The sequence below is a fragment of the Anser anser genome, assembly GCF_964211835.1.
Source record: "Anser anser genome assembly, chromosome: 5".
Lineage (NCBI taxonomy): Eukaryota > Metazoa > Chordata > Aves > Anseriformes > Anatidae > Anser > Anser anser.
Window position 1 is genome coordinate 40073170 of NC_139725.1, and position 25256 is coordinate 40098425.

The 25256-nt window shown below is 42.5% G+C and overlaps 1 protein-coding gene and 1 long non-coding RNA gene across 9 annotated transcripts in view; one reads left to right on the top strand and one right to left on the bottom strand.

Annotated features, from left to right (window-relative positions):
• Nucleotides 1-25256, bottom strand: part of LRP5 (LDL receptor related protein 5) — a 168567-nt gene that overhangs the window by 140392 nt on the left and 2919 nt on the right. Inside the window, exon 2 of one of the 4 annotated variants that reach the window (XM_083838263.1) lies at nt 24862-24980. The exons of 1 other annotated variant lie outside the window; for it this stretch is intronic. In XM_083838263.1, coding sequence (XP_083694389.1) covers nt 24862-24868 — 7 coding nt within the window. In that variant the 5' untranslated portion in view covers nt 24869-24980. Of the gene's footprint in view, nt 1-8006; nt 8372-8923; nt 8947-24861; nt 24981-25256 lie in introns of those variants that run through there. 2 more of the 4 variants (XM_083838264.1, XM_083838265.1) reach the window with 2 other exon arrangements.
• LOC310900376 overlaps nt 8389-25256 on the top strand; it is a 28128-nt gene continuing 11260 nt past the window's right edge. For 4 of the 5 annotated variants that reach the window (XR_014585091.1, XR_014585092.1, XR_014585094.1 and 1 more), the window contains exons 1-2: nt 8389-8639; nt 9645-9752. This is a non-coding gene — a long non-coding RNA (uncharacterized lncRNA). Of the gene's footprint in view, nt 8640-9103; nt 9216-9644; nt 9753-25256 lie in introns of all 5 variants that reach the window. The other variant, XR_014585093.1, reaches the window with a different exon arrangement.

Sequence of the window (25256 nt, forward strand, 5' to 3'; positions counted from 1 at the left end):
TTGAGAAAGGCAAAACGGAAAGACTTGCAAGTGATCCAAGTTCGATTTATTGAGACTTCACTATGGTTTTGCCTGCAATAGCCACACCCTACCTAAATCTCACCATGCAGTTTGCCTAAATCAGTCCAGATGTTGAACTGTTTCTGAGTATATACTTTCTAGCACTTGAACACCTGCAAACTGAGTTTGACAGCATGGATAAGTAAGTCTTAGCTTTACCCAGATAGTAAAAACAAGCTGTGAAAACCCAGACAGACAAAAATTCTCCATAGTACAGATTTCTTTCACTCGACTATTGAAGACTCAGAAAATGTATAGTGTTTTTTTTCTTTTTTTTTTTTTTTCCAAACCATCCACAGCTGTGTAGACCCTGTATGTGGAAAACGCTGCCCACGTGCATTTCCATCCTCTTGGCTCTGACTTGGGAATGTGAACTCTAACACAGCAGTTTAATTTGCTTTCATAGATTTTGCAAAACACACATCCAGGTAAGTTACCAGTACCGTTTTCTGCTGTTAATGCATTTTCCCCTAAAAAAAAAAAGTTTAAACACATACTTCAAGCTTCCAATGCTCAAGTAGAGGAAGCAACAAGAAAAATCTAAAGAAAAAAACACTATTTATATGAGAAACTACGTCAAAATTCATTGAGGTAGGAAGGCAGCTCTAATCTGAACTTCTCAACTGATCCAGAATCAGAAAATTTTCAATGACTAAAATGACACTGAAGTGTGATAGAGAAAACAGGTAATTCTGTGGCCCGAGTGACCTTCCTTAAATGGGTTCAAACTCATAAATAGGCCACACTTTACCTGAAATAACTGAAGTTACGTATGAAAGAAAGCCTCCAAAGCAACTTTAAACCAAGGCAAAATTTGCACAATTAATGCATATCAGTCGCAACGTATTACACTGGGTAATTTATGATTCAGCGGTCAAAGGTGACACCGTCTATAAAACAAAGGATTCTTTTTTTTTAATTTAAATTCTGCTCTTTTAAAAAGTTCAAGAAACAGCATTCTGGCTTTTGTATTAATGGTCTGTCTTAGCACTTTTAGCTTAAGTATATTATGCAGACATCCCCTATAGTTACACATCAGGTAATAAATCTCATAACGTTCCATTCCTTCTGAATTATTCACCATCATTAGACAGCTTGTTATCCAAAAGCCAAACTCTTGCTTTTTAAATTCCTTTATAATGAAAGGAAAAACAAATACAAATAAAGAAGTCTAAAAAGAAATGTAACACGCTACAAAGAAATTAAGCTTTAGGTGGCATATGCCAGCTACTCCGGAAAGGAAAAAAGCTCACAGAGATGCGCCAGGGAAGGAAACCTGCAAAACACCCACAGCACACGCAGCCCAGCTCCTTCCTCCAGCAGCACACAACAACATAAAAATGTGGTACTGCAGAACACCGCTATCACAGAAAGTTCACTTTTTTCACTTTTTCTCTCACAGCAAGGTCAAACCCACATCTTTAAGAACCACTTAGAGAAAACAGCCTGGCAGAAGTGGGGCATGCAGTGGAGTACACTGGCACAGAAGTTTAAGGTCAGGATATCCTATGCACTGGATAATTTGAAGCAATACAAGTTATCACAAAGACATTTTGTTCAGCTGATCCACAAGATACATTGTCAGTTAGGCACTCATGTTGGGTTTTTTTGTTTTTAATTCATATAAAGACAAGTACACCTGTCAAGCTTAGGGTTACATTTTTCAATTTACAACGATATTGCAGGAAACAACCTTCTTGACAGCCATACTCTATAGCATGAAATTTTGCATAAAAATTAACTTCGAATTACATTTCTGGTCTTCTGAACATTTTTCTACCCTCTGAATTCCAGCTAGGAGAGTTTTAATTTGGAACAAACAAACAACAACAACAACAACAACCAGAAAGAATGCGTTCATGCAAAATGAAAATCAATAGAAGTACAAGTGCTGGACAAAGTATTCATGAATCGAATCCAAGTGAAACTGAAATCTGCACAGAAGGTACGTTGAAGTTATTGATAAGGATTTAAGTGGATTCCTGCCGTTCAGCATAACTTGTGCCCAATTCAAAACCTGGAGCACAGGACTGAAGACAAACTCTCAATACAACATCCTGTAGAAGTTCTAAAATGACATCTCAAAAGTTCATAAGTTATAGCAGCATTGTACCATCAAATTTTCTCACATTCTCTACTCCTTTTCTCTTTGGTTAAGTTAAAACAGCACAGAAGAGTAGAAAAGAAAATGAGCATCACTACAGCATGATTTTGTAGATGTTATCTGGTCCCCAAACACAAAAAACAAGAAACTAACTCAGCAGGTCCACTCAATCAGCCGATCTTCCTCAGCCAAGAGGTTTGGAAACACTATGTAGACAGTGTTTCCTTCACACTCCGGCTTTTTTTTTTTTTTTTAATTATAACGATAAAAAAAAACACCTCAAACATCACAGAAAGAAGAGGCCAAGCTTCTGTCTTCACTTGCAGCCACCTCCTACTTCAGATCGAACCTATTCTTGCAGACTGAGTATCTAGAGTCCCTCAAGGCTAATTTAACACCTTTATTATCGTATGTAATAAGTCACTTGCAAAAAAAAATGTTTAGATTAATGAATCAGATTCAATGCAACAACACTGAAATTAATGTCAACATAAACTCATGACAACCTAAAGAAAGAGCAGCAGAGAACCTCTGAGATCACCATAAAAAAAGATATTAAATACTGAGCCTAACGTAGCTACATAATCCATGAGTCAGCTGCCTCAGACAAAACTCAGGCCAGTGGTGGTCCTCTGTGAACGAAAGGACAGAACCCCCAAATTAATTACACTGGGGAAGCTCAATTTCCTTATGTATTAAAAATAAATAATAGATGCTATGCTAGCAGAATATTCAGAATTATCTAATGCACTTCAGAAACCCAAAGTGCCAAATGGTATTCAACAACTACATTATTAAGCAGGGGCACTTTAAAATACATATACAAATATTTGATGGTCTCAGACCATTCACAACTGCAGTGGGAACTTGCTATTGCATCTGCTGTCAGCACACTGACCTGTGAGAAATGAAACAATACCTGTAGCTGATGATATATTTTTAGATATTGTTTGATATATTCTTATTCCCAACAGGCCTGCCTGAATATAAGACTGTCCCCTTTCAGCTAATTTAATGCAACACAATCACAGAAGTTATTTGTTTGTTTAAAAGTCGTTTTGGTTGCTTTAACCATTTTATTATCCACAACAAACTAACCAATTAAATCCTAACGTCTGAATTTATTTCTGTCCTTGCAAGAGTCACCCATGGATTTACAATTAATATAAAACAACAGCCTTACATCTGCCTGTGCTGGCAGGTAAAGCACAAGTCAAGTAAGAGCGAAGCAATCAACAGCTAAATTAAAAATCCTGTTTATTACATGGACCCTCAGCACCCTTACCAATACATCACCCATTCCTTAAACTCCTTGGAACATCTCAGTGGAAGTTTGTGGCTTGACAGATAGTTTCCATCTATTCTTTAGTAAGCAAAAACCGCAGAGATGAAACATTGGTGAGTTCCACATCCTATTTTTTTCCAAGAGAGAGAAGGAACCAAAAGAATTGTTGGCCCATAAACTCCTAACGAAAAACTGTACTGAACAATACCCTGTGGGGCATACTTCCACTTTTCTCTCTTCCTCTCACCAACAACAGTTTGATCTCCCACAATCTCAAATACTGCTCAAAATATCCTTTAACTCTATTAGGATACATTCCACGGCCTAACTTAATGAGCATAGGGCTCTCCAGAAGTGTTTTTCTAGTTCAGAAGTCCCAGATGTGCACTGTCAGATGGCACATCTCTGACTTCTTCACAACGTCCCAAGTGTCCAACAGCATGGGGCTTTGACCAGCCAGTGTCCCCAGCCTATATTCTCATTACTTGGTCATGCCCTAAGTGAACTCGCAGTGTTGCTGGGCACATTCTGACAGAAAAAGTAACGAAAAAGGAAAACAATCCACCTGCCTCAAATTTCTAAACAAAACGCCAACTCTACTGCGCTTAGTAGAATTGCACTGCTGCTCGCCTATGCCATAAATTTAGAGGATACTTATTCCACTGCCACTCATCTCTCAAGGATCAGGTTGATACCTATTCGAGTTCTTCACAGAGATCCCAAGCAAAAAAATAACAACAATTTCCTTCAAGTATTCTTAATACTGTGTTTTTTCTCAGCCATACCAACTCGCAGAAGAAATTCTGTACTGAAAAAAAGTCAAATATTTTGGATGTTTAAAAGCTCTTAGGCTAAATATTTAAGGGGAAAAATAAGAGGGTTTCTTAGAAAAAAGTTACCTACAATGCGCAGCTTCTTTCTAACAATAGATTTAAACCTAGTCATTGTTCTCAACCTCAACAAGGCAGGTTGCTTTCGTACAATACACTATGTTCACAAAAAATACAGACCTAATATGAAACTAAACAAATTGAACTGTTGCCATTAAGGCTATTTCTGAACATCATGAAGAATGATTTATCATTATTGTTTATGCTTTGACAAAAAGAGGACAACTGCTTTCAACTTCACATTACTGGCCAAATTTTGATGAAATACATTCACTCTTCTACAGTATTAACCTTGTGTGTCAAACTGATATATGTATTATGTAAACATCTACCACAAGAGTAAATTTAAAGCATCCAGAACTAACGAATGAATTCAAACACCATACCAAAAAGAGAGTGAAACCTTTGTGTCTGGAGAGAGAAGCAGCAGCGCTCTGAAAACATGAACTTAAATTTCATAGTTAAGTCTGAAGTTCCAGCATTTCTTCACTAGTTCAGTGGATTGATGACCATAATTTGTGACAAACCCTCACACCATGCTAGTAGTAGCTACGTGGAAAATAGCTACCGAAACCAGCGACAGGCTGACTGAAACAGTTCTGAAGTTGTAGGGACTCCTACGTAGCACATTCCCTCATCATAAAAGTAGCACATGTTCTATCTTGCTGTGTTCTGTGTTTAAGCAGAGTGATAAGTTTCATTACTTTCAGCTTATCTCAAGAAAAGCACTATGAATTAAAAGCCATCTTAGTGCTGTGCTCAACTGCACTTTTTATTTCACACTGCATCCCTGGTTTCAAACTTTTGTAAATCACCCACACATTTCTCTGTTCAGCTTTCCTTATCTTGCTTTTCTTAATGTTAGGCAAATAATCATTCCATTAAAGAAAATTATGATATAGTCTCACAATTTTGTCAAGCATTCTAGTATACCACAAACAACAGCTAACCAAGCTCCTGTGAGTTTAAGAAAGAGCAATTCTTGCTTAAGATAACTTCTTAGCAAGAATTATTTCAAATGCTTTTAGGTTTCAAGAGCCACACATAAAACATCTGCTATACAGTATTAAGCATTCAGAACTTAAAATATTTTCAGAAAAAATAAAAAACAACAAACATGTAATTGCTATAGTTATCCTGTTCCTGAATACTTCAACAGGCAAATGAACCCCCCTTCAAGGAAGCAATAAATGCAATGATCATTTTATCTCACCTCGGTGAAAACAGAGTCCATTATAACACACATCTTGACTATCACTATTTCAAGCCACATAAATAAAACCACTCCTGACACGACCACATACAGAGCAAGGACATTACTCCACAGCAAAAATTATTTCATGGCCAAAGCATTCAGAATCTATTATAACACGCTAAACTTAGCAGAAGCTTTAACACTAGAGAAGTTCCAACACATCCCCCACCTTGCAGAGATCTATTTACATATTTGTAATATAAGCACATCAAAATAATTTCAAGAGGTAAAAGTCCGTTAAAGTCAGGCATCTGCTTCGATTCTCAGGAATGGAAACAGAAAGCACGAGCCTCTTCAGATTGTTTACAGCTGGTCTGTCTCACATGCATGAAAAACACGCTGTAATTCTTCAAACTTGGAGGAATCACAGCTTTATGAACATGTCTGGAAGGTGAAAATACAGTACATATTACACCTCTCTGACATTTTGCAGTCTACAAATACAGAACATACTGATAACCAAGACTACTCAACTGAAAACGTGGGGAGCCCCTCATAGTACATTCATGCTCTTTCCAAAAGGACAGATGAGCTGTCCTTAAAAGCACCATCTAGACCAACCTAACAAAGAATCACATACCTTCCTACTAAGTACTCAGAACAAAAGCAATGTCACTAAGATTTATAACCAAGACTCTTCAGCTAATTACTAAAAACCAGCACATTTGTAGAGGAGTTTTTCCACACATTTTTCAGGAAGGTGATTGTTGATACAGAATATATACTATATTAAAAGAATCACTGGCTCTAATACGAGGTGAATCAAATCCAACCTTCAAGTTACAACGTATTTCTTAGTTTTACTGTGAACTGCATTACATTTCTTCCTTAAGAGTTCCAAAAGCAAACTTATCTCCTTTTTAAAATACTCCTTTCGATTAGAGTCCGTAACACCGACAAGTAAATGGGTGGAAACCCTCAAGGAGCACTATCAGCCTGTTCTCTCTCCATTTAAGACTCCCTAAAAGTTATTTTTTTTTCGCTCTTCCTAAAGCTACATAGCTGAATTCACTCGAGTAGGAACTTGAACATCTTCACACAAACAGAAATACTCAGAATGGAACAAGTCACACTTCAGGTTTTCTGAAACATTTTTAAAAGACCAGGGCGATATGTATAGATAAAGAAGGTTCCGTCTGAGATGCAAAGGACATCTCTTTCCTATAATTATGGCAGAATAAGCAAGGCACAGCATACACCTGCATACAGTTCCAACTAAAAACAGCGAGCAACGATGCCAGCAGAAAACGGTCAGTTCTCCTGCTCTAAATGACAGTTCTAATAATTACAGATGGTTTCTAAAGGTGGGTGGCCTCATAAAAAAGGCCCTGAGGTGATGTTCTGCCAGCCTTGGCCGCGCTGCCGAGTTTTCTAAACTGCCTAGGAAATTGCAACAATTAGGCTTCAGCTTGCTAAAGCGCTCAGGTGATGGATCCAAGGGAGCTGACGGATCCAGGCGGGCCAGATGCAGCAGCAAGAAGCCAGAAGTCTCCCAGCGGAGGATGTTACGAATGCGGGACTGAAGCAGCGAGAAAAAGGAGAGGAGAGGAACAACCCCCAGACCCTTCCCCAAGAATGTTGCTGACAGAAGGCAGCCTTTGTTTATTTTATTTTATTTTATTTTTTAAGTGGGAGCACTTTTACTTCAAAACAGTGTTGTGGATCACTGCAAAGAGCAAGGTACCAGCAACCTGGGTGCCCAGGTCAGCAAGCTGGGTCGGAACGGGGAAGCAAACCGGGCTCGGCGGAGCCGGGGCCCACGCGTGGCAGCCCCCCAGCCCGCCCACAGCCTGACAAACGGAGCCGGGGGGGCTGCGGGGGGGCCCTCGCCTTCCTCCCACCCCCTTTGGCAGCCGTGCCAAGAGGTTTGATTCCGCCTGGGAGCGACACCCGACACCAGCTTCCCCAAACCCCGCAGAAATCCGCGGCTGGGACCGCGGAAGAAGCACGGCGCAGGGTGGGTTGGGGTTTTTCTGGGGGCACGACTTCTGTGGGTTGGTTTTTTTTTTTTTTTTTTTTTGCAACCCTACGAGTTCACCATAGTTCCCCCCCTCTGCCCCGGAGGGAAAATACCCTCGGACCCCAAGGACGTGTCCCGAGGGGGTGCAGAAAGAAGACCCCCCCCCTCCCCACCACACACGTGCCTTTAGGGGGAGCAAAGAGGGGTTAGGAGCAGGAATAGCAACCCGTGGCACAAGCACCCCCACACCAAAACCCCTCTCACCCCAAATCCCGTCCACGTACCCCCCACCAAAACCCCCTCTCACCCCATTCACCCCATCCCGTCCACATCCCGGGAGGGAAGGGGGGGGGGGGGGGGGGGATAAGTTTGGCGAAGTCCTACAACAAAAGGGGCTGAGGCTCCCCCCCACCGCCGCCCCCACGGGCCCCGTGGCGCCCAGGAGAACTCACCCTCGGCCGGGCCGGGCTGGCAGCGAAGCAGGGAGGCGGCCAGGAGGCGCAGCAGCAGCAGCAGGAGCGGCGGCGGCGCCGCCGCCTCCATGTTGTGCCGCAGCAGCAGCCGCCGGAGCGTCTCAGGCAGGCTCCATGCTCGGGGCGCTGCGCTCGGCGGGGAGGGAGGCGGGCAAGGGAGGAGGCGCTGGAGACGACCCTCCTCCTCCTCCTCCTCCTTCTCCTCCTCCGCCTCCTCCTGCTCGCACCCGGGGAGGAGCCCCGAGCCCGGCCGCCCCACGCCGGGGGGAGCGGCCCAGGCCCCGAGCCCGTGGATGCGGGTGGAGTCCTGGCTCTGGGGGGCTGTTGGGGCGGTTCTTTCTTTGAGTCTGGTGGTGGGGGAGTTAGGGGTGTTTTCTTTCCTTCTTCCCTCTTTTCTTCTTTCTTCCTTCTTTTCCTCCCTTCTTCCCTTCCTTCCTCTTTCCCTGTTCTTTCTGGAACACTTACTCTAAAACCAGCCAGGAGGTTGCAAGGGGGACACAGGAAGGGTCAGGAAAAGTTGTTTGCCCCATGGTTGTAAAGAAACGTTTCTGCAACTGATGTAGAAGTTCAGTGCACAGATGTGCACTCCTTTACCTGTCTCCAGGAAAAAAGGTGGGTGCCTGCTTCTGTGAGGGGGAATTTAGCTTTTTCTTCTCACCAAAACATTTTCTGAAAACACTTCTCATCTACCTTACTTCTCGAAGAAAGGCACTTTTCAGCAACAATGTTTTGTTGCTTTTTCCATGTTAAACGTGCTCCCTGTTCATATAAAGGCATTACCAACATGAAAGGGGCAGAAACGTTATAGAAAAGTAGAGGCTAAAAGAGATAAAGATGGCACTGACTGGATTTAGACAGAGATTTCAACAGAAAACATGTTTTCCAGAGGAAGGTACCTGCCATAAGAACTGTGTAGACTAGAAAGATCCATCGGTGACCAATTGGAGCCACGCAGCAACACTAGAGGACTATTCACAGGCATAAACTGCAGAGTTTCATGCCATGTGGAAGTTCATTCTTCACAGTAGCACGGAGCTGGAATAAGATGTTTGAATAAAATTAACGTTTCTTTTTAGAGAGTATTCTCGCTTGGTACCCCCTTTCCTTCCTGAATCAGCCTACCTCAATTAACAGATTGGGTGGCAGACTTAAAGCTAAAGCAAAGGGGAGAGAGACCAGGCTATAGAGGTAAGCAACTAGGGGAAAAAACAAGTCTTACCAGAATGCTTTTTGGGGGGCTTTGACAATAACACTTCTGCTAAAAGATATTGTTACCTAAAGTGCTGGCAAATCTAGTAGCAGTCAGGAGGAATGAAGTATTCCTCCAACCTGGAAGATGCCATTTTAACCTCAGCTAATATGTTGTTGGGGTTTGGGGAGAAAATTAAATTTGGACAACTCCAAAAGGAAGTCTGACCTGTGTGCTGAGAAAGCTGCCTCCCACCTTTTTGCCAGCCCTGCAAGAATTCCTCCAGCAAAACCAGGGAGAGCAAAGCTGTGACATTCCTGAAATATCAGACACATACATTTGTGAGGAAGTGAAAAACAGGTTAAAAATACCTTATTGGGATAGCAACAACATGGTGTTACACTTTTTTTTTTTCTTTTCCTTAATAGAAGAGGCACTCCTTTCAGAGAAGGTTGCATGCGCACAGTACTCAAGTAGGACTCCAAGAACAGAGCCAAGAAAACCTAGGTGAAACAAGGCATTGAGTAACCCCCTGGGTAAGTCACAGTCTAGCATTTCGTCAGTTTCTCTGTTCATGAAAGGGGCAGGGGGAATAGTTTTCCTTTCATTCTGTCCACATAGTGTAAAGGAAGCTGCAGCAGGTTTGGGGCCTGGCTATAGGAAGAAGGAAGAGGAGGAATGCAGGCTGCAAGCCCGGCACTCCCCCTCGAAGTTGCAAGCAGGCCAGTTCTTGCATTCTGCCATTGTGGTCATCCCTGACGGAGAAAGGAGGGAAGTGCAGAGGCATAGAAGGGAAAACAAAGAGCCCAGCTGTATGTGAACTCTGAGGGATGTCCTTCGGGGTAGCCTAGCCATCCCACCACAGCTGGAAAACTTGGCTTGACTGAATTGCTTTAAATGCTTTCTATGTATTTACTCCTCCTGGATTTCTCCCTCCTACCCTAGTTTACAGCATCCTTCTCTCCCAGCTGCCAGAGCTGTCTGAGCTCCTGTAGAGCTAAACACTTAATGACAACTGCAGAAGCCCCTAAAGTAAATTTACTGCCTTATAAATGACACACAGGTTTATTTTATGGTGAATATCAGTACCAAGACATGCATCTTTATTCCTCTGGGGCATCACTGTTTATTGAATACAAAGTCACTAGATCCAAATCTGTTGAGGATATTCTGTGGTTTTGCAAAAAGGATGCAAAGTGAACAGAAAATAATAATAAGACGACATTTTCCTTCACTACTTCTAAGACCATAAAACAGAATCACTTTCCTTTTCCAGTGTCTCAAATACACTTCTTCATACTTCCTCACCCACCTTTTGGACAGAAAGCAGCCACAAACTAAAATTATGTAGAGACTCTTAGTCCTTCTCACCCTTTATCACAAGAGCAAATGTGTATAGGTAATCTAGAATAAGTAAGAAATGACTGAGGAAAATATCATCTAGATGCAGGTTCCCTCATCTCCTCCAAAAACTAGATGCAAGGAGGATAGCATGTATACAACAGTAGTTAAGATTACACCTACTGAGAAGACATCTGAAGAAATCTTTGCAAGGGTTGGGTGTGGTTATGGACTCATGATGACATGCTTCAGAAAACCTGGGCTTTGTCTTCACGTCCATCCATCAGACTCTATAGGCACCACTCGGTGGCTCCCACATCAGTTGCTCATATTCTGCCCACATGGTAAATTTTTTCCTCTTCCTTTATCTGTCTTGCCAGTTCAGACCATCATTCCCTGCAGATACCATCACAGTCCAAGCCAGGTCTGAGGTTGCACAGGACTTTTAGGCACTGCTTTGAAAAAAGTCATTGGACGTTTAGAACTAAAAAGCTGCACTGCCACTAATTAAGCTGCCTGACATGGTAAAAGAGCATTATCATTATTACTTCCTAATCCCTAGAAAAAAAGACCATAAGATGTACACATTTGTTTACATCATGCAGTTTCCCTGGCATTGCACAGTAGTAGAGGCAGATCTTGTTCAGAGCAAATACTCCCCAAAATATCTCATCAACCCAACTTTTTTTTTTTTTAAACATGGCCAGTTTATTATTTCTTCCCCCTTCCCAGATAAACTATAACATGAACTGAACAGTTAAGCCAGCAAGAATCTGTCACACAGACATAAAAATGTGTGACTTAAGTTTAAGCCAGTGATCTTTCAGCCTCTGATTTGTATTCTTTTAAGACACTTATGAAACTAACAACGAAAAGCAAGCCAAACTTTGTTATGTTAAGTTTTCTATACATGACTTGTTATGCTTATTGGGAAAGCTATAAGGGTTCAAGCACTGAAAAAGGTTAAAAGGTTTAGGTTGGTCAGGAAAGCATTACGGTTAAATATCAAAAAAAGCTACTCTTTTGGGGCCTAGGCAGCCAAGCAAAAGAGCGTGTGTGCGTTATAGATACAACTGTAGAACATTGTGCATTATACATGTATAAACTGGAGAACTTTCCTTCCCAGGCAGGGCTCCAGTGCCCTGCATGGAATTACAACCCTGACATTCCTAGTGCAGCCATTTCCATTGTTGTGACCCCAGTGAGGTTACGGCAGCTAAACAGGGCTGGGAGCTTGGGAAAAAAAAAAAAAGTCAGTTTTGTCAAATAGTTATATTTTAAGGAAGAGAAGTGTTGTAAGTAGTCTAGATGGGACTACAGAAGGAAGGAGCCTGAGAATAGCAATCTTTAAGCATTTGCCAGTGCTTGAGATCTTCTACAGTACTCAGGGCCCATCTGCCAAGAGCTTTACTCCAAAAGAGACAAAGAGAACACACATGCCAATAATGTAAATACAGGAAAATCTGGAGACATTGCGAGTCAAGAGATCAGAGTGCTATGGGATACAGACTTCCTGGAAGGAGTGAGCTTAAGGAGAGATGGCTGACAGGTTTGCAAGAGGAACACTAATACTGAAAAATGTATGAAAGGCATCCTGGTAGTATTAATTGAAACAATAGTTAAGGTTGTACTGTGTTAGTGAGATGGCAAGGGTAAAGAGCCTGTTCCCAAAGCCTCCTGCTGGCCAGCAGCCTCAGGAACAGAGGGGCTGACACTGCCTGAGGAGGAGAAACATGTCACCATAAAAAGTTATGAAAACATAAAAATAGTTCAGTGGGTTTTTTTGGTGGTGATTCTTGGACTCTGAATACTTTTCTGGTCACAACTAAACTCCCTGCTACAGCTACCAGACCAGCAGTCATCACATTTCTCTGCGCTGTACAAGCAAGAGTTGCTGTTTAGAACTTCCATGTCAGCTACCTTTGCAAAGCCAGTTGTAAAACTATTTGAGCTGCACTTTACATCTCATTATTGGTCACCAAAGTTCTGTATCAAAGTGAGGAAATATTATCCCTTTAGCAGAAAATAAGGGAACTGTGAAAGGAGAATGATTCTGCCTGGAGAGACACAGAAAGTCAGCTGCAATTTTTTGCCCTATATTCCTCGTGGAAGACTTTTTTCTTTTTTTTTTTTTTTTTTTTTTTTACAAGCAACTCCAATATTTCAGTGGAAATCTAAAGTGACAGCAAAAATTAAAGGAGTCAGCACAGAAATAAGTATTGAAGTAGCACTATAAAAATCCCCAAATGAAACTTTTTTTTTTTTTTTAAGAAATTCAGGTAAGAGGTTGAACATAGTATGTTCTGCCTGATCCAGACTGCAAGGTCATTAAATGTAGCCTATGCTGCATCCGCATAACCAACCAAGTAGGTCCATTCATAGAGCTAAGCATCTCCCTTTTTCCAGTGCTTGCAGGGACCTAAAACATTAAGTTTGCACAGCCATTAACACAAGGTAGCACCTGAGGCCTTACTACAACAGCCAGCGGCAGGTTTCTTCGGTCTCACTCCAGTGCTATATTCATCACACGGGAACTTTTCAAGGAGTGTCTTAGCTCCAGTCATGACATAAGATAAAGGGTAACCTGAGATGCCTTCGCCAAATGCAGCATTGACTGGAAAGAGCTGGGCTTGAGATAGTGAGAATGTAAGAACAGACCCTAAAAGGGTCAGAGAGAAGTGTTGTGATTTAGCGTGGCATCTTTACATGCTTCTACACTGCTCCAAGCATCTCTGCACTACACAGGAGTCTTGTACCAAGCAGAGCAAGGAAAGGTTCTTCTGAAGGATCCTGAAGCCCCGCTAATCTCATTGTTTGAAGAAAAGCATTATGCAGTAATTGATGTCTATAAATGATCACTCCACATCTCCCATCTGCCCACCCATGGTAACTGGCTTTTCACCACAATATTCAATTCACTGCAAACTTAGGTTGGTGTATTTGCCTTCTTTTCTCTATGCACCATAGGTTTGCTACAGCTGGCAGATTACAGTCAGTGGTTGCAAACCGAAGCTCCACGCAGTCATACTTGAGCTGCTGAATAGCCCACAGTTCTCGTAGGAGAAGAGGTGAATCTGGCATCCGTCTTCAGAGCCATAGCATTTATTCATACAACAGCCAAGCCCTGCCTCATTTTACCCCCAAACAACTGTGGTTGATACTCACATCTAAAATAATACTATAAATATTATAAAATAATACTATAAAAATAAGCTGCTACAATATGTGTGACAGGCCACAGAATGTGCTACATTTGTAGTGTGATTACCCTTTCAGCAAGCACTTGGGTGTAGAGAGGAAACATTGCAAAACACCATGATCTGTTAGCACTAGTACATGCCTGTCATATTCATTCACACCTTAAAAGACAAAACTCACCTCCAATCATTAAAAGCATCACCAAGTCAAGTAGTGTAGGATTAGAAGATGTAGAAATAGTATCAGAACAAACTGCTGGTAAGATGCTCCCTTAACTAAGTTACAGCTAAGGTCACAAAGGTCATTTCTTTGACATTTTCAGCACGTAAAAAGAAAACTCTTTGACTTTTCAAAGCTGCTTAAGATAAAAAGTGTTGTAAGCAGGGGTGAAGCCATGCTCGACTAGTTACTGTCTGACTAATTTTTGTGGGCGGTTAAGATGCCAGGCAAGACTTGCTTTGTCCTGGCAAGATGCGAATCTTTCTTGTATGCAGTGGGAAAGGCCCCACGATATGGCTCAGTGCCATGACTATTTAGATATTAAAATGGTGGATGTTGAAACTGGTCCCAAATGCAATGTTACGTGAACTCTACGTGCTAGCTGCCTGCTGACAGCACTTGGAGTGGTTCTTGCTGGGATCGCACCAAGTGCTCCTGTTGGCTGCCAAAGAAAGGAGGTGGAAGGTAAGGGGGGAAAAGGAAGGTGACGTGTAAAGGAAAAGCTGCAGACAGGTGTAAATGTGAGAAGAGTCCTGATTTCCTATAATATTTCTATAAGATTTATGCAGGCATCAATACATACATATGCAAATTTCCTACATTTAGTATTCTCTTGAACATCATCCTCTTAGCACTTTGTAAATATAAGAACCTATAATATGCCTACACTGAGTTTGCTATGTGGCAAGTCAGTTGACTGAAACTCTGTACAGAAAAATGAAGTTATTTCTGTGGTGGTTCAACAGCGTGAAACGTGCCTGAAGGTCGGCAATGGTGAATAACTTCCCGTAGATGGCAGCATTGGTGAGCATCACCAGCCACACCGCAGCTCCGGGTAGTCCAACTAATACCTACGATTTTTGTAGCACCTTTCACTGTTGGAAAGCAGGGTGGTGCTGTTTTTTTGTTTTGTTTTTTAAATCATTAATGATTCTGGACTCTTCACTGCTCACGTTCACCGATATTTCTCTGATGCTGAGATCATGCATTAAACAAACAATATTTGCACCGTACAAATACATAACAGACGTGCATTTTGATACAGTCCACCACATACAGAGGCACAGGAATGTGGTGCTGAGGCACCATTCAGGAGTTCAGAACTTCTGCACAATAATTTATTTGAAAGCTAATACTTGTACTAATGAAGTATCAGCAAAACATCATCAATTAAAACAAAGAACTTATGACATTCAGCTTAGGAAACAGAAGTATTAAGTATTAGGGTTTCATTACTTGGATGTCTATGAGATCAGAACAATTGCTTAAGTCAACACATCAGAGCACTCTGCCAAAGAGCAGGACATGATAGTGTTAACATCTTGGACTTCTTCACTCCAGAGAAAAAAATGGTGTCTTTACAAGAAATTTCCACCAGCTCTATCTTCAGTTTACTGTTTGACTTCACTGCAGAAACAGGCCAGTCTTAAAGTTAGCTCTGATTTACTGATTTTCACCTCTCCAGCATTTCTGAGTTTTCCTTGCTGCTGTGTTCCCTAAGGGATTTTGTAAAGCAAGCATCTAAATTCCTCAATGTGGCTGGTAAATCAAGAACAAAACCTGACAGAGGTGTAATTTACACCTGGTATAAATTCAGGCCATAAGAAAACTGTTTAGAAACCAAGTTATAAAACTCCAGCCAAACTGAAATATGGCAATTTTCATTATAAAAATACTTTTAATTTCCAGGGGAAGTAAGGGACTAGAGAGACAGGAATATCGCAGAGCATGGGCTGTTCCACAAGTTCCTCAGCCATACGTGAGGAGAAACACTGTGGATGCAAGATCTTGAGAAACCACACAGAGGATTGAAGTCCTCCCTATTTGTTGAAACACACTGAAACAGCAAAGCAGGAAAGCAAGCTGGTTGAGAGTGACCAAGCAATAAAGCCTCAGAGCCTTAAGAAAGAGTGAGAAAAACAGATTAAGCTGTTGCAAGGAACATGGAATTAAATGAACAGAGTTCAGAGGACAGATCCCATGGGAAAGAAGCTCATACGAGTCTCCAATCCTTAAAGAAAGGGTACCTAAGACACAAACTGCCCTAGTGTAGAAGTTGCATGGACAAAGAGACCAAATCATGACTTCTTCAGCAGCCCTCCCCACAGAGAAGAAGCCTGTAGATATAAAACAACAGTACAGGTATACAGAGATAATCAGGGAGGCCATGGCAGAAAGGGAAATACAACTAGCATGGAGAAGAAAGATGACAAAGCTTGCCTTGTTAGAATAACAGAGAAAGGAAAACCAGTGAGGAATTTATTTACTACAAGGCAATGAAGTCTCTTGTTGGATGTCATGAAGCAGGCATAATGATTTTTTGCTTCAGTATCTATTAAAAACCACTATAGATCAGGCAGTTGACATAATTAATAGAAATATATGGGAAAACCTCAGGATAGAATTCAGGAAGAACAGAATAGACTTGATACATCGTTTTTAGTTGGATGATATTAATACTAGGAAATTTAGGAGAACCTTCAGAGCCATCACAGGTGATCTCTGACAGCTTGTGCAGGACTGGAAAGTTTCTGGAAGACAGAAGAGTCATCCACACATTTTGAATGCAAAGACAGTATTCATATTTGAAAAGGGAAAGAGAGGACTCAGAAGCATGACTTGCTTAGTTCAACTTCAATTCCAACAGAAACCAAACACAGACAAACCATTTGGAAGCACCCACCAGGTAAATCATCAGATAAGTAACATCCAGCACACATCTGTCACAAACGAATCACTTGAAGCGTGTTTAAATTTCTTTTTATGATACAGACAGATGACAAGCACAGGAAACCACATACTTTAACTCTGCTAAGGGCTTTAGCACTGTTTCACATGACCTCAAAAACTAACCAGAAAAATATGGGTTGGATAAAAATGCTACAGGGTAGCTGTGATATTCATTGGAAAATGGCATCAGTAGCTGCAATAGTCATCAGGATTGGCTGGTCTATAGGAAAGAGGACTGAGGAAAGTGAGAAGAGTATTAGCTTCTGTAAAGAGAAAAGAAAAAAATCTACGCCCTTGGTAAACAGGTCAAGAAGCTCAAATCACAGCAAGGGAGGTCCGGGTTAGAAGTGAGGAAAAATATTATTATAATAAGGTTAGCTGGAATAGATGCTAATGGAGAGTGAGGAATCAGCCCTGCCAGAGGTTTTAAGCAATCCAGTAAGACAAACACTTCTCAGATTTATTGCACACAGTCAGTTCTCTCCTGAGGCCGGGGCATGGGCCAGATGACCTCTTGCGGTCCCTTTTTCACCCTGATTTTAACAATTCCTTACAAAAGAATTACATTAGTTTACTAGGATGCCCAGTAGCACAAAGGGGTAAACCAGTGCTAATGAACAGAAGTACAAATTGACTAGCTTCTCTCTTTTCCAGGCTGCAAAAAATTTGAATACTCACCAAGAAGGGAAAAAAAAAAGAGAGAAAAGAAGTAGATAAAGCTGTTGAGCTGCTTTACTTTAGTAATCTCAGACATCATTAAAAAGAGAAGTCACAGCATTAGGAAGGGCTCTGCCACACTGCAAAGGGCTGATGCTGCTCTGTGGTTTCATGGGATAACAAGATGCCTATCCAGCCACTGCACACACTTTTCCCTGTGTCTCCTGACACCAGTCAGATTTGGACAGCAATGGAATGAAAATAGAGGCAACATCACCTAATGAAGAGGGCGTGGTCTGAGGTGCTGGATGCTTGGGTTGTATTCTCAAGTTCACCATCTGATCTGATGAATACCTTTACCGTGTGCTTTGCTTTAACCACCTATAAAAGGGGGAAGAATCCTGCTTTCCTCTGAAATGTTTTCAAGTCCATAGGTAAAGAATACTACATGACACCTACACCAGCTTCCATCAATTCATCAGTGAGGAAAGCAAGAGATTCTTCACGTTAAAATCCCATCTTTACCTTCAAGTCCCAAAGGACTTTTAGGATGCACTGCCAGCTCATATGCAGAAGCCCAGTTCAACGGTGGTCAATCCTGTTTTGGTCTACACAGTCGATGACATAAGACAAGCCATGCTGACATCTGTTATTATTGTGAGAAGACACTATAAATTCTGAAACTACCCAAAACCAAATGGAAAATAAAGGGAAAACACAACAGGAATAAAGGCCCCTTAGCAACTGGGCAATAAAAAGCCAAAGTGGAAAGTATAAAGCAGCTACTTGCAAACAAGGAGCTCGCACTTTATCTGCCAAGACTAAAAGACTAACCTCAAGAAGGCATGCCAGCGGAAAGAAAAAGAAATCTATACAGGGGCAATAGCTCTGTGTCTGAGACCATTAGTAAGTATAGGCTGCAACAGGTTATTAAGCAGCTTGGCTTTGGAAAAAAAAAAAAGGTCTTTCAAGCCTCCAAAAACTGCAGGCTAAAATCTGACCATGACTCTACTTAGTATAAAATACCAGAACTCCTCCTACTTGAACTAAAGACTATGTCTTTGAATAATTGCAATTAAAAGAAGGCAAGTGGTAGCTAAACCTATGGCAGTGAATTTCAGCAAGAAGCTGTGGAATGCACTTTGTATTGCTACTTGGTCAAAGGGGGAGCACTCACATTGCTTGTTTGGAGAGAATGGGTGTGGGGAAGTCTGCCTGTGCCTCCTCTCTGAAGTGGTTGTATTTGGAGTATGAAAGTCTCATCTCTGGAGGACTGGAGAGGAAAAGCAGAGAAGCCACATCCCGTGGAATTTCAGCTGACTGGGAAGCAGGAGCCAGACCTGTTCTAGTTCTGTAACCTGTCTGAGGGGCCAAAAAGAACAAAGACAGAGAAACAACAATCAGCCTATCCTTCCGAAATTCATCGATGCCTTATTGATACCCTCTCCTTGGGCAACTTGACCAGCATATCATCTTTGTCCTGACTTCGCCAGGAGCAAGGACACAAAGCCCGTTGCTTTCTCTGTGTTCCAGCCCATGCTATCTGGATGGGAGAGGTTGAATCCTTGTTTCCATACCTCCCTGCTATTTTCAAGCCTTCTAAGTGATTAATAATCATTATTCATGGCCCATGAGGAAAAATAAAAAAAATAAAAAATAAGTTGGAGGAAAAGAGATAGGGGAAAAGATTGAGGGAAGGAGGTTGTCTGAGCTGTTGACTTTGTTGTTATAGCAGAAGTGAAAAAGCTTAAGCCATTAGCACTCAAATTTCCAAGAAACACATGACGTTAGAGACGCAGTCTGTGCTCATCAGCCCTTGCTTAAATATTTTCTTTGGCTCCATGACTGTCCCTGGCCTGAGCTCCTAGCACCGTGATGTCACTGTAAGAAGCCAACACCAGAGCCCTGGTAGGAGTGGTGGTCATCATGCTGGCTTTCTGGCACTGCCCTGGGTTAGTCATCAGCTGCCCGTTATCACAATAACATGTCCACAGGGAACAGGCCAGCTTTTGGTTCTAACATTCTTATTTCCCTCATAAATGAGACGAACTCTCATTTATTTGCTCTTTAAGAAAGAATCCGAAAGGACTCTGAAAGAGTTTAAAAATTCTGGGCACAACCCAGGCTGGAATAGGTGGGAAACAAACAGCCCTGAATTCAAAGACCAAACTCATTAGTAAGTTGGTATTCCTGTAAGGTGGGACATCATCAGTGCTGAGTCTTACTTAAAGGACAAGCAAAAATTCATTCACCTCCCTCCCTTAAAATAGGAGGGCAACCAGGATGAGTAAAGTGAAATATCCTGATATCTTACACACACACAATGCAAGGCCAGGTATGTAGACTGGCAATCATATAAGCATTGAAATAAAAGGCTGGATTTCTTAAACATCTCAGGGTGCTAAGGACGGAAAGACTGGGCCCGAGGGTGGCACTTCAGAAACTCAGGCCTAGTTGCTGGGTGTTCACAGCACCGGAATACCTGGCCCCACTTCACTAACGCTCACACTATTTGGAAGCATCTCCTCTTCCCTTGGGGAAGGTCTGGCCAACAGACTAAGTCAGCCCAAGTCTGCTGAGGAGAGGATGGCTCACAGAAGGTGGCACAACCGCAGGCTGATCTCCAGAGAAGCAGCCGCACAGGTGGTGACAAACGGAGCTTCTGTCCCCTGCGTAGGACTCTTCTGCACAACCGGCTGGTAAGGGGTGTCTCAATGTTTCTGGACAGCTTTGTTCCAACACTGGGGTGACACACTGAATTGCCTCAAAGATGAGGCCAGAACAACTCTTGACCTTTGAACAGCCTGTGATAGTGCATGTATGTGCACCGGCACATTTCTAGATCGGAGCTACAAAGCTCTTCTCCACACCTCTCATCCCCCCTTCTGCCCTCCACTCCCTGTGGCGTAAATCTTTGCAGAAACTCAGCATAGCAGCCATAAATACCACTATTTCTTCCACAGTACGCGTTCAAGCTGGCTTGAGAACAGAATTTAAAATATAATTTAAAAAGCAAGCAAAATATTCTTAAACACAGACCATAAAGAGACAACAGTCCGGCCCCTGGCACAGCTGGAAACTGCACTGCAGTTACTGCCAGGTGAGGTCAGCAATTTATTGTTTCAGTGGAGAAGGGGAGGAAAGGGCAACCCTATGCCAAGCTCATTCAAGTACCACCTGGGCTGTCTAAGCGATTTCCAGCATCTTCCAGCCTCTAACCTTTAGCCTGCCTTTTACACCAGCTCTACCACAGCATAGAGTGTTCCTTGTCACCAAGTCCTCCTCTTGCTCTCTTATAATGGAAAACAGCTGTGGCAGGCATGTCCCAAACAAAGCCTTACACATTCCTGGTGGAACTGCCTCCTCACCGCCAAAACCCCCAGACTTTATATTTACTACAGAAAATTCAAAAAGACAACCACTTTTCCTCCTCCAAGCTGTAATTTCCTCCCTGACAGGCTTGTCAAATTTAAGATTTCATGTGCTATTCTTATCTTGAATCCCTGCTTACCCCCTGCCCCACAGCTTAGGAAAGCTGACATCCCTCCAGCACCATGAACATTGCTATAAGTAGCTTCTGTGGAGCAGAGCAGTACATTCTTCCTTCTCTAAAAAAACACCACAGAGGGTGGTTTGAAGTAGAGATAGGAAAATCACTGCAGAGCAACAAGAATCTGACTGAACCTCACTACAACTTCTCACCAGGTAGAATCCTGATTAAAACAGGCAGGTGATGAACAGCTCTCCTCTGTTTCACTTCTAATCCAATTTTCTGACAGAAACTATTATGGCAAAATTCAGAGAGAAGGTCTGGGCATGTGTTATTTCAGGTCCAGTTTTGCAAACTGGAGAAGTCTGGGTGATTGCGTTTAGGTTTCAGTACAGAAGAAAGTGCTGCGTACCTACTGAACAGAAGGCTGGTGAGAATTTTACCCCTCCAGTTTGGCTATGAAAGTCAAGTCGTGACACGGCCTTTGCTGGCACAAAAACAATTTAATTCATTTTGGAGGACTGCACTCTGAGGAACCTGGGACAACACAAATTGATTTGAAACACTCTACCAACCCCAAAAATCTATCATCTGCAATTTTTGCTACTCAAAGGAAAAAAACAACCATGTGCAAGCCATTGACATAGCCAAGACATACTGAGTGATTTCAGGCACCAGCAGCACATTTCAATGCACCCTCTTGTAATGTGGTGACTTTCAGAGCTGCTTAGGGATTTCTTTTTTTTTTTTCCTTCCCAGAAAATATTAGTTCCTGCAATGCTGAGGTCCTGCCTGCCTTTTTGCTGCTCAATTCTCCTTCTACCCAGCAATTCTATTTCAAGAGCAACCTGAGCTACCGGCAGCCAGAGCTAGGGAAAAGGAGCAGTGACCAGGCAGGGGGAAGCACTGGCACTATACTTTCTTTCCTGACAATTTTTTCTCCAGTTTTCTGAGCTCCAGGCCAGCAACATAAGTTATCAAAATTTGTTCTAACATTATAAAAAGAACTGAGGGAGAATGTGAAAACAAGGCCAAGCAAAGGAGGGTCAAAAGGAAGGCTCTTCTCCCACAAAACCTTTCTTTACTGAGGACACTACTTTAATAACTACGATCTACTAAGACTATCTCAAGGCTTGCCCTCCTGCAAGCTAGCTTCAGGTACTAACTTCCTTAACCGTGGAATTCTTGTGGCTTAGAAAGACAAGCTTTCTGTCAGCCTGACAGCCAAAGAACAAGTTTTCCTGCATTTTAACCCCTACCTTGCTCTCCTTCTCAGCCCAGCAGCATTGCTGCATGGGCAGCATGCTAGACCAACTGCCTTCCTGGAGAAGATGAGCACACAAATAGAAGCAGGCCTCCAGGATTTCTCCTTTTGCTCCACCTACAGCAAAATTTGGCAGTCCTGTCCATCTCACCTGCTAAGCTGGAAAGACTACAAAAAGGCTGACATTTCTTCCCCTTACTTTAAAGGTCATGTCACAAAGGAAATGTTAGTTCTATTGTCACCTCTGTAGACAATGCGGATTCAATGCACAGAAACTGGTGGCTTAGACACAAGGGCCTCATCTGTGACTAAACAAGCCTGAAGGTGTGTAAGGAACCCCATCCTTTCTGGTCTGCTTTGAAAATGGCTTCAGTGATTTGGGTCAAAGGAGGAAAAAAAACCTACCACCACATCTCTTTTCAGAGGCATCAGCTAGGCCTTTGCCTTTTCCTCTCTAGGGATTCATTGACTCTGTCTCTCCATCCAAGTACATCATAAGGACCACTGTATAGGTCAGACTGAAGGTTTACCTTGCCTCTTTCTCCCTCCAGACAGAAGCCTGTTGGGATTTCTGTGGTTTACAGGAGTCAGAGAAAGCATATGAGAGATTGTGTACGGAACAATCCCTCCCCTGCCACACCCTCCTTACTCCTGATGATCAGCAAATCACTCCTGTATCCCACAAAGGTCATTCTCACCGGAGTACCTAGAGGCCATAGCAGCAAATACCAGTGTCCATGGGACTTGCTAGAACTTGTACTCACAGCCATATTTTGAGCAGGTAAGGCCACCCCAGCCCCATCTGCAAGCACCTCAAAGTTCACCTCCCACAGGGGTTCTCAGCCAATTCAGTGCAGTGGGTTGCTGAGCCTGTTAGCAGAAGTCCCCGGAGTAATAGTTTGTGAATACTTCCTCCTACCTATCCCTCCCAACTGATTTTCATGACTAACATCAAAATCTGATACTTAGACTTCTCCAATATGAGGGTGTGCGTAACTATATATGAAGTTTTAATACCACAGCGCATGGAGCCAGCTCATTTCTGAGCTAAAACAAATCTACCAATAAGATGGGATCAGGACAACCCATTTTGCATGGGCAGGGAAATGCCATCTCCTGCTCACTTGACCTCTGGCTGGAGCATTTGCTGCAGCCACAAGCAATCTGCCTACTCCAGTGCCTCTGAACCACCAGGTGGGTGGCCTTAGAGAACAACTGAGTCAGAGCTCGTTTCTGGCCACCAGCTGACAATCAAAGCCAATCTCAGCAAAATCTACATAGGATACAGTGGTCAACATTTGGCCTGTGATTTCCTGTGTTACACATAATTATATTACCCTTAATATAGAGGTAGGGCCACTGTATGTTTTTCACATCTCCCTACTTATATCATCACCAGCACCCAGCTGTGCTCTACAGAAGATTCCCAGTAACTTTCCTGAGGTCAGATATGTAGAATAAGTAGTATGAGGAGGAGGAACAAAGCCCTTTCATTATTTTTATAAATATAGCATTTATTTCAATTAAACCAGACATGTAATATTACTGAAACAGAATGTTGAGGGACTGCAAAGAGCTCAGAATAAAGGTTTAGTACTGCAGCACCCTCCAGATATGACCGAGGTGAAAGAAGTGACAAATGAGCAAGCCTGCATAAGGATGATGTGGACACATTTACAGAATACAGGTGCAGCCATATTCCCCAGCCCTCCTGATTTCCCAGCACCAGGCATATGTACCAAGCAGGTTTCTACTACACACAGTAGGGAAGGCAAAAATCCTTTCTCAAATTACATGCTGTCCCCTTCCCACAGGCAATTACTTCAGCAGCTGAAGTCTGTGGTTAATTTGTGCAGGAAACTGCAGCATCTCACCCTGTTTCAGCAGGAGATTTGTGGCATTGCAGAAAGGCAGGAGCAGCTGCTGCTTTATTTTAAAGAGAGCATGCAGGACACTTCTCTGCAGGAAAGAAGTTATAGAACAGGGCAAGGAATAGTCACAACTTCTATAAATGACAAAGGTTTGGTTGCTCCAAACTGTAATCACAGCAGACCTTGTGATTTTTTCATTACCCTCATGAACTACCCAGTGAGAAACCTCCTTTTCAAAACCTTGTAAAATCCCATAAAATATATGTCGTGTTGTTCCAACCACTGTCTATGAAGTGTCCTGTACAGAATGCTGGCACTTCCATCCTCCAGAGCAGCCCATAACAGTTAAACCTGCAGGTCACTTTGGTCCCACTAAAACCCTGCAGAGCCATCCTTACAACATTTGGGACAGAGCTGAGACAGCCGCCTTCCAGCTTTTGAAATCGATATTTTAGAAGTATGCATGTAAGAGCGAGTGATAAAACACACACACCATTTACAGGAAGGAAAAGGGGAAAGAAGAAGCTGTTTTGCTTCTCTGAATGACTGCTATGCAGCTTTTTTCAGCTGCAAGAACTCACTTCTACAAAGCACCAAAGGTTATTTAATCACAGTCAATGCCATTAAATCAGGCCACATTAGGAAGAGAGGTAAGAGATGGCAATAGCCTGTGCTGGATACCTTTTGTAACTGCAGTAGTTTTAGCTCATCCAGCTTTATAACCTTACCCAGCACATACAGGCGTGCACACATGCAATACCTGCAGCAAAACCTGTGCCTTTCTAGTCAACGGTGGCCATCCTCAGGGTACAGCAGCACCTGGAAAGGTTGCAGAGACGCTGGAGAGCCAAACCCAGGTCCTCCGAGAAATTTACCCTCCATCTCCCTCTGGTGGCTCGGTGCAGCACTGTGATACCCAGCCCGAGGTTGGCAGAAGGCGGCAGGTTAACATCCAGCTCTCCAAACAGCAGCTCAAGCTCCAAGGCACTGGCTCCTGGCAGCAAACAGGGATTTAAGCGAATCATATGCAACTTAACTCAATTTTCAACATTACGGCCTCCCTAAGACTTCAAGAAATCATGAATTTCCAATGAAAATATATAAAATTAGATTTGTATTTGCCTTTAGGGATCACATCTCCCAGCACTTCTCCTTAAGCTTTAAGGTGAAAAATTTGACCCTTAAGTGATCACCCCATTTGTTTAGCTGGATGGAACTGTTCAGGTGAAATACCACATATGATGCGAGAACTGGCAGACTAGTTTGACTG